Source organism: Artibeus jamaicensis, unplaced genomic scaffold (assembly GCF_021234435.1).
Source record: "Artibeus jamaicensis isolate MK-2021 breed Jamaican fruit bat unplaced genomic scaffold, CSHL_Jam_final contig_233, whole genome shotgun sequence".
Taxonomy (NCBI): Eukaryota; Metazoa; Chordata; class Mammalia; order Chiroptera; family Phyllostomidae; genus Artibeus; species Artibeus jamaicensis.
Genome location: NW_026521486.1, coordinates 31,343,812 through 31,359,910, shown reverse-complemented (window position 1 = coordinate 31,359,910; position 16,099 = coordinate 31,343,812). Strand labels below are relative to the sequence as shown.

The 16,099-nt window shown below is 38.0% G+C and overlaps 1 protein-coding gene across 1 annotated transcript in view; it reads left to right on the top strand.

Moving 5' to 3' along the window:
• Positions 1-38: 38 nt before the first annotated feature.
• The window catches only part of RECQL (RecQ like helicase), a 26,904-nt gene continuing 10,843 nt past the window's right edge, over positions 39-16,099 (top strand). Inside the window, 7 exon segments of the mRNA XM_037136559.2 lie at positions 39-183; positions 2,752-2,772; positions 2,775-2,798; positions 9,715-9,912; positions 11,403-11,582; positions 12,287-12,393; positions 15,595-15,793. Coding sequence (XP_036992454.2) covers positions 39-183; positions 2,752-2,772; positions 2,775-2,798; positions 9,715-9,912; positions 11,403-11,582; positions 12,287-12,393; positions 15,595-15,793 — 874 coding nt within the window.

Here is a 16,099-nt window from a genome sequence, read left to right as displayed (position 1 = left end):
ATATCAACTAATTATCCGTAGCCTTGTTCGGTGACTCAATGGTGGCCACACCCCTTGACCAATTAGAGGAGGGTGTTACTTGCAATTGGTTGAAGGGACCGACCCGGAAGGGTGGATGCTTCTGGCAGGAGAGAAAGGGAAGCTTGGTGGCGGGAACTTTTTATTGGCAACCCGCTGAAAGCCGTGAGTAGGCGTTTTGAGTTCGGGGCACTTTGGGGTCGGAGACTGGGGAGGCCGAAACAGGGGTTTATTAACCTCTTGGCGAGAGTGTATGCTGTTTCTCCAGTTACGCTCTGTAAGGGCTGATCTTTTCTTTTCCTGCCTGAAGGCCCCGCTGGTCCCCAGCCGGTCCCCACCGGTCCTTTCACTTTGGCAGGGGAGAAACCCGTCAGGCTCAGTGCAACTCCGGAGGGCACGTTCATTTTATCTCCAGCTCTTTTCATGCTAGAAGCTTGGTCGCCAAAGCCTTTTTATTGGCAGCCAACGTTTATTGGGAAACACCAGTGGGGACGAGTAAGCGTAAGGGAGGGTATTAAATTTCCCTTGCTTCTAAAAGCAGGTGGCAGGGAGCAGAGGAGTGTGTGTCTGATTTAACTTGCGGCACCTCGGTGGCATTTCCGTCAGCGTCGATGCTTGGGTGTGAGGCTGTAAAATATTTCTTGTGGGTGCAGTAAAAAATTCAGAAACAACAGAAGTAAAACCAGTGAATAACGGAAGTAGTGAAAGTGTATTTGTTCAAACGCCAAAAAGAGATTGTGCTAACCGGGAGCACTCAAATCAAAACACGTTCTGAGACTCAAAGGTGTGTTGTTAAAGCAGCTTATACAGTGAGAAGGTAGTGGCTGCTTATTTTCACAGTGATTGGTTATAACATTAACGTGTTAATGATAGGGAATAGGTCAGTGATTATTTTATATCAACCTTGGGAAACTTGTAAATTTTACTTATGATTTCCAGAGGCGTAAGTGAGAAACGACGCACGTTAAGTTAGTTTTACAAAGTAAGCTAAGTTAAGCTTTGCTTGTATAACTAAACTGATGTTATCTGCTCAGGTAGTTTTCAAGGCTAGACTTCTTTCATTTGTGATTTTAACGGTGCCTAGCTGTACTTTTGACTGACAGACTTGCTGCTACAGTTCATTTCTGAACATGTTTTATGTTGATAAATCATTCAGTATTAAATCACAACATTTTGGGAAGGAATTTCTTAGCAGTTTTTTGACACTATAATCAGAGAAATCATTTATTTTTTAAAGTTTTTTTTTTTTATTGTTCAGGTACAGTTATCTCCATTTCCCCCACCACTCCCCCCACCCCACCCTCAATCTTGCCCTCCTTTGGCTTTGTTCGTGGGTCCTTTATAGTGTTCCTTGACGACCCTTCCCTTCTTTCCCCCATTATCCCCCTTCTCTCTCCCCTCTGGTTACTGTCAGTTTTATTTCAATGTCTCTGGTTCTATTTTTCTCACTTGTTTGTTTTGTTGATTAGGTTCCATTTACAGGTGAGCTCATATGGTATTTGTCTTTCACCACCTGTCTTATTTCACTTAGCATAATGCTCTCCGGGTCCATCCATGCTGTTGGGAAGGGTAGGAGCTCCTTCTTTCTTTCTGCTGCGCAGTATTCCATCATTTAAAATAGTGGAGGGAAATGGTGATAGAATATATTCTTTCTTAAGGGTAGAGGTAGCCTCAGCTTTCAATCTCAGCAAACCTGACCCTGCACCACATGCAAGGCACTTTGCTAGGCCCTCTGAGTACAAAGGGAGAAGACTCAACCCCTGTCAGAAAACCTTGCAGCCTCAGGAGAAGTATATTTCCACAAAGTGGTGAAGAGAGGTTTACACAAATAAAGAATTGAAAGTCTTTGCTCTACTCCCCTCCTTCAACATGTTATACGCCATGGCTCTTCCAAACTCCTTGGCAAGGCAAAGAAGACCCTGCCTATCTTTCCATCCTAGTGTTGGTTTCAGAATTCTGTTAGGAAGGGCGTAAGGTCTGGTTCAGGGTAGCTTCGTGCTGAAGTTATCTTCGGAGAACATGCTAAGTTCGTTTTAGAACATGTTATAGTCCATATCAGAGTTAGGGGTGGTGTTCCCGGGGATTATGGGCAACCTAAAGTTCCTACCCTTAAGCCTCATCTTCTTCCATTTGCTCATATATGTACACTTATGTGTTAGTCACTTATAGGTATTTAGAGTTTAATACAAACCATGTGTTTTCCCTACTTCTAGGGTTTTCAGGATCTCTCTTTCCAACATATACCCTCCCACCCCTATAGAATACAAAATCCTTTTTAAAAATTGAGTCTAAATTGTAATTCTTTAAAGCAAGTATTCAGTAAAATATAAAATGATTAATTTGGGTATTTATGTTGATGGATTTTGCTTAATTTGGGACATTTGAATATATCCAACAAGGTGTGTAATTTTGCTAAAATTACACAGTAATTTAGTACTGTTAACTAACCTCAAATCTTTCTCTTTTTTGTTACATCACTTTGTGGTGATTCTTGTTGTGTAATGTACATTGTATTATTACATGTTTTTGTGACTTTAGACACTTGTTCAAAAAATAGAGGATTTTCCATGAAACTCACTGTGGTGAGAACCATTTAGTCCTTACTTAAAAGGTACTTATTTAAAATGCCATTTTCTAACATTTTTTTTGGTGCTTAGTTGTGGCAGAATATCACTGATTGAGCATAATCAATAGTAATCTTAAAAAATATTATGATTTTTATTTCATTTTTAGAAAGAAATTTGGATCTTCAGTTCAGTTTAGAATGGCATCTATTTCAGGTTAGTGGAAACGATTACATTTTGTTTTTCATTCTGTTCTATTTCTAATTGCATGTTCTTTGAGAAAAAAATTGCTTTTCTCTGTACCTTTCCCTCAACTTTACTGTGAACCTTACATTGCTCTAAATAAAAGTCTTACAAAAAATAAATAAAATGAATTTAAAGTATATTCGTTTAAAAAAACCTGATGTTAGAAATGCTGTTTTTTCCAGATTTTTAAAAATCATGCTGAATATACATGACAAAGTTGAACATTTTCACTCTTCCTAAGTGTACAGTTCAATGGCATTAAGTGCCTTCACATCGTTGTGCATCATCACCAATCCCCACCTGCAGACGTTTTCATCTTCCCAGGCTAAAGCTCTGTGCAGTTAAAGAGTAACTTGGGATCACCCCCTTCCTCACAACCCCTGGTAACACTAGTCTCCTGTCTCTAGAAATTTGACTGTTCTAGGTACTTCATTTAAATGGAATCATATCTTTGTCTTTTGTGTCTAGACTATTTCACTTAGCATAATGTCTTTGAGGTTCATCCATTTTGTAACATGTATCTTTTTAAGGCTGGATAATATTCCACTGCATGTATAAAACACCTTTTGTTTATCCATTTGTCTGTTACTGGACATTTGGGTTGTTGCACCTTTTGGCTAATTGTGAATAATGCTACTGTAAAGATAGCTGTACAAAGATCTGAGTCCCTGCTTTCAATTATTTGGGTATATACCTAGAAATGGAATTCCTGGATCACATGTTGAATTTTTTGAGTAACTGCTGTGTATGTTTTCCATAGTCTCTGCACTATTTTATATTCCCACCAGCAATGCATAAGGGTTCCGAGGAGAATGATACCCTTTTTGAGTGAATTCTAGGGACCTAAAAATTGTAAAGTAGGAAATATAAATTACTCCTAATCTTACTGCTCAAATTAACACCATAACATTTCACTTTTTATTAAAATTAAAAAAAATACTTTGTACATAGTTTTGAAACATGATTAAAAAACTGTAAATATAGAATATAAACATACTGTTAATAAATTCTGTGTTCTAAATATTCTAACATGTGTGCTGTGTTTTGTTGTTTTGAACTGACATTAAATAAATGTTACTTAATCTTTTTGTGTTGAACTTTTACACTGTTTCCATTTTTTTTTAAGATTTTATTTATTTATCTTTAGAGGGGAAGGGAAGGAAAGAGGGAGAGAAATAGCAATCTATGGTTGCCTCTTGTGCATCCCCTGCTGGGAACTGGCCTGCAACCCAGGCATGTGCCCTGATTGGGAATCGAACTGTGGTTATTTGGTTTGCAGGCCCGAGCTCAATCCACTGAGCCAAACCAGCCAGGGCTATGCTGCTTCCATTTTTAAAACATAAAAAAATACTGTCTTGAACATCTGTGAATTGAAAGCTTTGTGTGCTTCTTTGATTATTTCCTTAAGATACATTCCTATGAGTGGAGTTATTTGAAATGTTTTTAAAATATAAAAGAAAAACATTCATTGTACCTTTTCCAGGCCGATGCAGTTGGTATATTGATATGTCTATCCATTGCTTGTTCCCATAAACTTGACCAGATTGGACTCTGCTTCTTAGGGAGATCCTGCTGTCTATTAAGAGGTGTATGGCAGGGGTGAGGAACTTCTACTGTGGTTATTTTTTAGTCTTTTGTATAGCTTAGTGAATGTGACCATTGCTACATACTAGCTGTAATAATAGAGTGACCAGATTCGGTTTTTTTTCAAACTTTAAAGAAATAGCACCTCCGTCCTTGTGCCAACTTTACAATTTATTTAAATATAAACATGGAAAAATAGTGACATTGGTGTTCGCTTTGACTCATGACTCATTCTTACACTCAGAGTTTATAGTAAATGTTAAGAATTCAAATTGTATTAAATGTTAACTCAAGTAGTCTCTACTTAAAGATTAAAATGAGGGTTTAAGAGATGTTACTGAATCTCAATTCAAAGTAGGATATGACTTAAAATATCTGAACCATGAAATAGATAAATTTTATTTAATAAGATATACTTAATTTCAAATAATTGCTTTCATATTGTGGTACCCTTTTCAAATCATTCTACCTCTTCTATTGTACTACCCAGTTGTTTAACTATATTTGAAATGCCTCTTTGAAGTTGCTGTCAGATAGCTTGTTACTTTGGATCTGATGGCTTTGGATCTGATTGAAATCACTTTCATTGTTAACTTCAGCTTGTGATATTGCTAGAAAGTGTGCTATTTCTTAAGGTTGGCACCTCTCATACATCAGTGGAACACTGGAGTAAACTTAGAAACGCTATAAGCTTAGGAACACTGGAGTGCAATCTCCACTGAATTCAGTGTGCTTTTGACATATAGCTGCCATAATAAGCCCTGTTCACTAGTAGCCCCTCTTCATTATGGCTTGTTGAAACCATACGCTTGACTTTTCAATCTCCTTTCATGTAATAAAGTCTTGTGTTGCATATGCCAGCATTAGAAGTGATGTAAGTTTGACCAAAAAACATTAAAATACCTGACTTATTACAACTAGCTGTACTTGTAAATATTTTTAGGCAATTAGGATTTTATCTAAGATACCATAGGTTGACATTAATTAACACCTCTATCAGGTAGGGTTGCATCAGAGAAGCAGAGGCACTGTGAATAATGTAAGGTATTAAACCTTATGTGGTTATGGGAAGTGCATAAGCTCTTTTGTGTGTATGTTCCCTGTGTGTCTGGCACTGGGCCTGAGGTTGGCAGAACCAGCAGTCAGGAAAAGAAGATGTAGGGAGTGCAAAAACAAACTGCTACCTGTGAAGATGGACTTCTGTTTCTTACTAGAATCTGTATTAGTCTGTCATTGCCTGAAATCTTCCAATTTCGATGATGCAGAAGACATGCCAAAGAACTAGTGTCCTTCACATGGAGCTGCACTCGACTGGCCGAGGGTTCAAAGAAGCTGAAAAGAGAACCAGCAGGAGGAGCTGGAGGAGCTGCTGTTTCGCCACAGTTGTCTAGCAGCAGCTGGAGCTGTGGGCCCAGACCTTACACTGGCCTTCTTAAATATGGGAAATATGGCAAATATGGCCACTGCTTTACTTCCACCTTCCAAATCTTTGGCTGACTTTCCCCTGCCCACCTGGAACCGTGCAGGAAAGGAATTCTGGGAAATGTAGTTCTAGCATAAATAAGTTACAGTACAAAGCCACCAGTCTTCACCCTTTGCCTACACGGTATCCATAGACTCCTCTTTTGATTTAATTATATTTAACCTCCAAATAAAGGAAACAGCAAAGTCATGCTTCTGCTTAGCATGTCACAGCTATCCCATATACAACCAAATACACATTGATCACTCCAAAAAGGGCACAAGTTCTACTCATCTTTCACTGATGTGTATTCCTTTTCTTGCTGAATCACATCCTCCATGATAATCTTCAAACTTTAATCCTGAGATAAGAAGTCAGCTACTATTAACACTTTATTTTAGATGTTAGAAGAGTAGCGGAGACAAAAAAAAATCCCACCAACAAAAATGAGAAACCCAAATATATACACAAATATCAAAATAAGGAAGAAATTCTTATAGATTTTACAGTTCTATTTTCTTACTGTCAATGTCGGACAATTTCTGAGATGTTATTTTTCCTTTCTCCAGTACCCAATTGCCCTGATAAGTTTCTTTGGAGGAGACTGGTGGAAAGATTTACTACATAAATTTTTAGCTGTGTAGTAGAGTCTTTCCTCACAGGGCCCCACCCTCCATTTTATTCAATGGACTTGGGGTCTGTACATTGGCTCACGTGTGGGAATTGGTTGAAGGATGATGGCTGTGTTGTGGTGATTCAAATCAGATTTAGGTTTACCAGAATCAGGGCTTTATGTTCTCCCTGTACAATCAAATCATCTCTTTCCACCTCAGTAACACAGTGATCAACTAGCCATTGCCAGTGATCTCTGTGAGTCAGACTGTTTTGATTACTGCTTCTGCTCTGTTGCCCAGTATGGCAGCCATGTCTGCCTTTTCTTTGGTCATGAATTGCCACCATTTAGTTCCAGGATTGAGTCCATTCATTCTCATTGATTCAGGTAGTCTAGTTTAAAGGCAGTACTTCCCACTGTCATTCCTGACTACAGAGAACAGCCACCCCAGAGCTCTTCAGGGGTGCTGGGGTTCCCCTCATGAGTGCACTTTTCACAGCCCTAGTGAAGGGAGTGTCCTCCGGATCCTGCTGGGGTACAGCAGGAGAGTGGATTATCAGGTAAACTGATCTCCCCAAGCCTCTGGGTCCCCTCCTGTGTAGTGCACTCAGGAAGTTCTAGCCCCTTGACTCCACTTGTATCTACACTTGGAATCTACACTTGCATCATTCCATCCAGCATTCTGATACTCACCTTGGGGCCTAGTTTCTGGCAACCAACTAAGTAAATTATTAGAGCTACTCCTGAGCACTCTGTAAGCTCACTAAATCCGGAATTTGTTACTGAGTCCAACCCATAAATTTAGCTTCATTCAATATTATATTCCATCCACCCTGGTTTAGTACCCTTAGGATCTCTTCCCATGTGTATTCCCAGGTTTCTGGTGATGTATATATTGGCAAGTGCACCTTTTGGTGTGTTTTGTGCCTTCTCGTGGATCACACTTTTGTACCTCACCCTCTAGAACTTCCTGGGTCTTGAATCTCTGAGAGGTGATGGGGGAAGATCCTTAGGAGGACTTGCAATTCCTTGCAAAACAACTACCCGAGGAAGGACCATTATAGGTATTCAGGCAGGAGGAGGCTGCTTCAGAAAGGGAAGGAGGGGCAAAAGAGACCTGGCAGACCTGGCTCTGTGAGCCAGTCTGACTCACAGAGATCATTGGCAATGGCTAGTTGATCACTGTTACTGAGGTGGAAAGAGATGATTTGATTGGACAGGGAGAATATAAAGCCCTGATTCTGATAAACCTAAATCTGATTTGAATCACCGCAACACAGCCATCATCCTTCAACCAATTCCCACACATGAGCCAATGTACAGACCCCAAGTCCACTGAATAAAATGGAGGGTGGGGCCCCGTGAGGAAAGACTCTACTACACAGCTAAAAATTTATGTAGTGGCTCAAGGTTCCTGCTTTACTAGAATCTGCCCCAATGATCCCATCCCAATTGCAGTGTCACTTTTTCCTAATCAGTGTCTTAACTTTAATGTGAGGCCCTGCAAAGTTGGGGTTTCAGTTTGCGTTGTATTTGAGCCATCTGCAGGATGTAGGCTTAGGGCTGGTATTTAGTAATCTCCTTGTAGCTACAGAAGGTAAAATTCCTTTTAGGACAGTCATAGCAACTTTGAGGTCCCTTTACTCAGGTACTGCATTTCTGTCCCCAAAATCTTATCTCTAGATACTTAATTAATGGTGCCCATAGATTGTAATTTAAATAATTTTGTCTATTTCATGCCCTGGAATACCATTGTCCTTTTATCATTACAAAGGTCGTTAATGTTTTAAAATCTAATCAGATAAGAGACCCAATTCCCTGTGGCTTAGGAGCCATTCAGAGAACCCACCCTGAAGTTCTTGTTCATCTGGAACAGTGCTGGGTGTTGGTTAGGTTTCAATCTGATACGAGAAGTTTATCCCAGTTACTAGTCCCTACAGCACTGCAGGAGCTGGCTAAGCAGTGGCTGGTCCAGATGTCAGTTGTGCCAGCATTAGGGATGGGAAGGTGGATGTGAAGTGTGGGTGGGTAATGATCCGCAGAAGCCCACAAGGACCATGAGCAGCTTGCCTGTTTCTCACTGGGACTCATGTGGTCTGTCGTTGCCTACGAGACCCTGACTTCCAGGATGCTGGTGCCCTGTGGAAGAGCTGTTGTGCTTGTCACAGGAAGTTGTACCTAAAGTTGAGTCAGAGAAACTGTGGGCCAAGCCACAGCCCCAGGGACATTCATCAGGGGCTGGAAGAACTGGCTTCCGCCCCGTACCAACAAGGTGAGCCAGGAGATGCATGATGATGTGAGTGCGCTGCAGAAGCATTTGACCTCATGCCAACCGCCTGAGTGTAAATGTGCCCGCTGTTACCCCCACCTTCCAAATCTCATGCAGAGCTGACTAGTGGCCGGTTCTAACCCAGAACCGTACAGGGAAGGGAATTCCGGCAGTCGGTGCAATACGAAGTCACCATAACATCCTATTTTAAGTCATAACTATATGATTTTATGTCATGAAAAGGCTTTAAAAGTGGACACTGAATAATGCAGGAAGATGCTTTGTGAAGCACCAAGGACATCTTTAAAATTTCTACAGCTTCCATTTGTGTGATGTCAAAAGGCTTCTTTATCAATTTGTTATGATGATGTAGTGCCAGTTCCAATAGCACATTGGATTCTTTTTTCCTTGTTGCATCATGTTCATAATCATCAAATCCTTATCATGCCATCACGTAAGCCCAAATGTGAATGTTTTTGTGAAATAATAGCTATAAGTTAGAGGATTACTTTTCAATGGCTTCCTTTTGCTTCGAAGTTGGGTCGCCTGACTTGATTTAGGAGATTGTTGGACCACTACCCTACAACCATAATTAAAATAGATATCATTTACTAAATACACTTAACTGTGCACCAGTTACTGTGTCAAGAACCTTCAATATGTTATCTCACTTAATTCTTTAAAATAGTGCTGTAAAAACTAGGTATTATTCCCATTTTATAGATAGGGAAATTGAGGCTCAGTTAAGTACCTTGCCTGAGGTCACTCAGAAGGTAAGAGAAGGACCTGAGATTTAAGTCACGCCTGTGTGAGTTCAAAATAAATGTTGTCATGCAGTCCGCAAAACTTTTATAAATTTATCTGTGATTTAGATGGTAAAATATAGCCAACTATCAGTAGGGAAATCTAAAATTGGAACTGACTGTCTAGTCATTGTATCCTTTTTCCTCCCTCCTAGCTCTAACCGAGGAGTTGGAATCCGTGAACAACGAGCTACATGCGGTAGACATTCAAATTCAGGAACTTCTGGAAAGGCAACAAGAGCTTACTCAGAAAAAAAACATTCTAACAAACAGAATAAAGCATTGTTTGGAGGATTCTGATGCTGGGGGAAGCAATGAATGTGATTCTTCACCTGCCTCTTGGAGTAAAGAAGGTTTGCTCTTTTCTTTTTCCGCTGTGCTGGCTTTTTTTTTTTTTTTTTTTTTAAGGTTGCCTCTCCTGTGTTTCCTGCTAGGAACTGGCCTGCAACCCAGGTATGTGCCCTGACTGGGAATTGAACCGCGATCCTTTGGTTCGCAGGCCCACGCTCAATCCACTGAGCTACAACAGCCAGGGCTGCTAGCTTTTTTTCTTCATGTTTTTTTTTTAAACTAGAGTCACTGTGCCTGGGCCGGTACTTTCCAGTGAGCTTACAGGTGAAACTGGCTGTTCCTTGAGTGGCATGGGAAACTTATAGGCAGACCTTTTATTGCCCATGTTCTGTGGTCTTAATTAAGCTTTTATCATTCGGATTTTATTGTTTTTTCCAAATATGGGTAATAACAGTAGTGTTAACAACATGAATCAATGCTTGGGGAAGTAAGATATTTATTTTAATTAAACTTTCTAAATTTTCACGAGACAAAATTAAACAATGAAAAAACTCAAACTTTTTGCCAAATTCTAGTTCATTTTCACGCTCTTGTGAGCAAACCTTTTCTGATTTAAGATCCTGCCGAGCGTCACATGCCAATTCATGATACACATGCCAAGCATCGTGTGTATCATTAATTGTAACAGAAGACAGAGAAAGACAAATATCACATGATTTCGCTTATATGTGGAATCTAGAAACAAAACAAACAAAACAGAAACAGACTCATAAACGCAGAGAACAAACTGTTGACGGTTGCCAGATGGGAGAGGGTTGGGGAATGGGTGAAAAAGGTGAAGGGATTAAGCAGTACAGGTGGGCAGTTACAAAGTAGTCATGGGGATGTAAAGTACAGCATAGGAAATGTAGTCAATATGTTGTAATAACCATGTATGGGGCCAAGTGGGTACCGGACTTACAGGGATCACTTTGTAAGTTATACAGATGTCTCACCATGATGCTGTATACCTGAAACTGATACAATATTCAATATCAACTGTAATTGAAAAATAAATTAATGTTGATAAACAACCCCCCAAAAATACAAAACAAAGGAATACTATAACTCTGGAGGGAATTGCAGTGCTTTTGTGGGCCTTGTTTTCTAGGGATTCACTTCTAAACAAGATATTTACACCACAAGTTCCAGGGAATTGTTAACTTTGTTCATAATATTTGAGTTTCTAAGGTACTTTGAATTCTTGGTCGACATTTAGATGGTTTTTCTAATATCATATCAAACACCGTCTTTTTTCTAGGTTAATTCTCAACTGGCAGATACTCTGATTTTTTTTTTCTGATACACTATTTCTTAGGTCTATCATTAAATTTGGTTTTGCTTTAGCTAAGTTAGTTAAACTAATCTCAAAATGTTATTATGAAAGTTAAATTGTCAGGAGTATTAAAAGTCTTATATATATTTATCTGATTGTTACAAAAGCAGCCATGCACTGTGTCTCCTTTATAATCCTAAATGATCTAATATATTTAGCTTATTTTTCTTTTTCTAGATTTTCCATGGTCTGCTAAAGTTAAAGATGTCCTGCAAAATGTCTTTAAACTGGAGAAGTTCAGACTGCTTCAGCTTGAAACTATTAATGTAACAATGTCTGGGAAGGACATATTTCTTGTGATGCCTACAGGAGGTGGGAAGAGCTTATGCTACCAGTTACCGGCACTGTGTTCAGATGGTATGTGTACATAAATATTGGTTTTAAATTGAGGAAATGTTATTTCTCTTCATGTATTTTTAAGTCTGTTAAAAAATAAATGTGTTTGCCCTCTCCAAAGGTTATTTTAAGAAACAAATAGTAGAAATGTGAGGTCATGTTTTTAACAGTGTAGAATAGCTCTTTACAGCCATCAACAATTTGTTAGAAGAAAGGGGGCTGTATTACCAGAACTTCATTCAGTTAATAAACTGTTCGTCGATTTCTACTGAGAATACATTAACCTGGAGCAGTGAGTCGATGAATACCCGTGTGCCATTTTCATTTATACAGATCGCTGTGGTTTTTTGGGAGGAATGTTTGGAATAACTTCCATAATGTAACTGGATAGTATTTGACTTGATTTATATTATTTTACTGAGATTACCAATACTGATTGTTAAAAATGATAGTTAATTAAAAATGCAAAATGATACTAGCTATATTTTTGTAGGACCGAATGAGAGAAGAGATTTCTGCTTAATCATATACTTGCTTATTTGGTTTAGGGTCATTGATTTGTATCTTTCTCTTTTATTAATGATGGTAAGAAATAGATAGTGTATAGCTACAGTTGCATTTGAAAATTAGTCTGAATTGATAGATGGTGCCCACAAGTTCTAGTAAAGGTTGAAACTTGTTCTAGTGGTGGTGTAAAATTTAAATTAGATTTTTCTCTGTTTCAGGTTTTACACTTGTGATTTGTCCATTGATCTCTCTTATGGAAGATCAATTAATGGTTTTAAAACAATTAGAAATTTCTGCTACCATGTTAAATGCTTCTAGTTCTAAGGTATGTGTCTGTGGTTTTTTTGTTTTTCACTATTCACTGCAGTAGGAACCTTAGCTACAATTAAGTTGCTTATAGAATTTAAACTGATTACTATTTATATTAGGAGCCACAAACTACTGCTCATGGGCCATTTGTAGCTCACTGCCTATTTTGTTGGGTTCATGAGTGAAGATTGATTTTTATATTTTTAAATGGTTAAAAAATAAAATAATATACAATTTTGTGAAGTGTGAAAATTATGTGAAATTCACATTTCAGTGTGCATAAATAAAGTTTCATTGGAACACAACCATGCTCACTGACTTGCAGAGTTGAGTACTTGTGATAGAGACCCTATGGTTCATGAAACCTAACATCTGGCACTTAACAGGAAATGCTTGCTGACATGTTTTGTATTATCCACTATAAAATAGTAAGCAAGAGTTTTTAATTGTGCAATATAATTAAACTTAAAAAAATGAATTGCTAACAAAATACCCTACCCCTGTGGAATTTCTTCTGTTTGGGAATGGATGCTCTTAATTTCACCTGTAGAATAAAGTATTTCTTACCTCTTCTTTTTTAAAAAGCATTTTATCGAAATTTTCAAAAGCATATAAAAGTAGAGAATAGTATAAAAACTGCCATGTACCCATTAACCACCATTAATGTTTATCAACGTATGGCCAACCTTTCTTCATCCATTCACCCTCTGTTTTCCCTACCTCCTCTTTCTTGGTTTGTTTATTTGAAACAAATCCCAGACATCATATTTCAGTTGTAACTTCTTCAGCATTTTAAATCAATTCCTGAAAATCATCAAATAAAAAATACTCAGATATCTCAGTCTAATCAACTCTTCTTCTTAAAATTATTAATGTTTTTGTTGTTGACACTATTACAGATGTGCCTTATTTTCCCCTCCCTGTCCTCCCCACCCAGCAGCCCCTCCTGTGCTCCACCCCCCCCCCCCCCCCCCCCGCCCTTCACCACACTGTTGTCTGTGCCCATGGGCTAATCACATGCTTATACGTTCTTTGGCTAATCTTTTCCAGTCCCCCCTCACCTTCTTCCCCTCTGAGATCTGTCAAATCTGAATTTTTTTAAAATCATGGTCCAGATAAGATTCGTGCATTATGTTGTATTTGGTTGATATATCTGCAGGTTCCCCTTATTTTTTTAAATTTCTTGTGCAGATTATTTGTTAAAGGAATCAGGTTCTTTGTCCTCTAGTTTCTTACTTTCTGGATTTCCCTGACTGCATCCTCGTGATGTTATTTAACTCGTTCCTTTTATTTAGATCTAAACTCTTGACTGCGTTTAGATTCGGATTTTCTTTTTTAATTGCATGAGTATCCTTCCCGTGGCATTACTCAGCAGTTACATGATACCTAGAGCTATTTTTTTGTGCAATCAAGCTTGACCAGTGGGTTCAGATGATGTCTGCCTGCTCTGGAATGATCAATTTCTCTATCAGTTTTTATCTAATGGTTTAGCAGCCACTGACGATTATTTCTTACCTTAGAGCTGCTGTTTAATTAGGGGGTTACAAAATGATGCTTTCTAATTCCATCACTCTAAACTCTTCTATAAAGAACTTTCTCCTTATTAACTTTTTGCATCTTGAAAATTTTTTTCTCTACCAGTTTTCAGAAAGAGTTGATTTCAGCATCTTTATTAACTTCCAAAGGTAGTTAATAAAGTCTTTTACCCCAAATATAGACACATATATGTATCCATATACATGTGTATTTTTAACATATTTGATGTATTTTAATCCATAGTTACTATTCTTTTTTTTAATGCTGACATAGTCTCATTTTGGGGCAGTGAGAGTCTATTTCAGTTGGCTCCTAAATCTTCCTTCACCCCGTAGCTTGTCACTCCTTGCTTTCTTTTGTGATAAGTACTCCAGGCTCATTTTGCATATTTCCTTCCGGACCTGGAATCAGACATATCTCCAAGTAACCTTGGCTCCTTTTGTTTTTCCTATATGTTTTTGTTTTACTTAATTTTTTGTGTCAGTGTAGCTACTCTCTTATTCAACAGAACGAATCTGTGGAGAACATTGCCTTCTAATACAATTCTTCTTTTAAACAGAAAAAAAGAGCAAAAAAATGTGTGTGTATAAATATAGAAAGTAGTTAGAGAGTTGCACATAATTACAGGTTCATGCCATATCACTACTGCGTGAAAATGTAGGGAGAGAAAGGATGAATTGAGTTTCCTGGTTGTTGTCACTAGTAGTTCATAGGATGTGAATACAACATTTTTTATGTTTAAACCTTGCTTCTCTACTTATGCTGCCAGAAAATTCTAGGTGGTATTTTCTGTTTGTTTGTTTGTTTTTGCATCTGCTCATTTCTGAAGAGATAGCTTTATGTTTGCTCTTCTAAGATTTCTGGGACACATAGGGCCATTTGAATTGTTTAATGTACTTCGGCTGTTTCTTAACAAAATTAGTATTTCAAGGAGTTAACAAACTGCTTTGTGGGAGGATAATGCAAGCAGTTTTGACTTTCTGTCACATTCACCATTGTTTCTTTACACTTCTTCTGGTCCTAATTAAGTGAGAAAGAAAAAGTGACATCTAATGTGCAAAATATTATACATAACTGTTAGCCAATAACTGTTACCTCCTAAGGTTTATTTTTGTCCTATATTATGTATAATATATAAATATATACTTCATATTATAAAATTTTAATTCAGCGAATAAGATACTTTATGAAACCTAAGAGAGATTATAAGTAGATTGATACCATCATTAAAGTAGTTAATCAAGAATAAATTAATCAAGATATGTAGTGACTGCAAATAATGTTAAAATTAATAAAACACACCTTTATAACCATAGTTACTGTACTTAGCCTACATTTTGGCATTTATTATGAACAGTTCAGAATTATGTCTTCATTGAATAAATGCTTATTCTATACATTTCATATCATTCACGGAGTATCATGTCATGCATTTGTTGTTCTCTTTTTGTCAAAGGAGATTCTTTTACCAATAGGTTGGGTGTAAGTAAATAACTAAAATTGTATTTGGCTGCCATGAAATTAGTGCTGGGACATGGTTTCAATTTTAATGAACTAAGTGTCTGCTGTTAAACAGTCTGGGACTATTGCTTTGGAGTAATGAACATTTTGGTTTACCACTTAGTATTGCAGTCTGCTGGCTTAGTTCTACTATCATTATGTCTGTTTTTCCTTTCAACAGGAGCATGTAAAATGGGTTCATGCTGAAATGGTAAATAAAAACTCCAAGCTAAAGCTAATTTATGTGACTCCAGAGAAAATTGCAAAAAGCAAAATGTTTATGTCAAGACTAGAGAAAGCCTATGAAGCAAGGAGACTTACCCGAATAGCTGTGGATGAAGTTCACTGCTGCAGCCACTGGGGTCATGATTTCAGACCTGGTACGCATGTTGTGCCTGGAAAACGATGCTGGGGCTACTTTATTACTCAGCTTTATGTGATGGAAAATTCCTGCTTCCATTAAAAGTGTCCTCTTGGGTAGTTATTACTCCTTTTCTCTTGCCTTAATATAAGGAGAGCCAAGAGGCAATATCTTTAATGTCTTTACTCCCTCTGAGGCAGTGTTTAGCCTAATTGCCTTTATTTTTTTGAAACATACATCTGTTAGCAAATATACTAGTCCACCTTTAGCCATAGGTTCTGACCTATGGATTTTTCTTCACATCGGCTGAGGAATTTGCATCTTC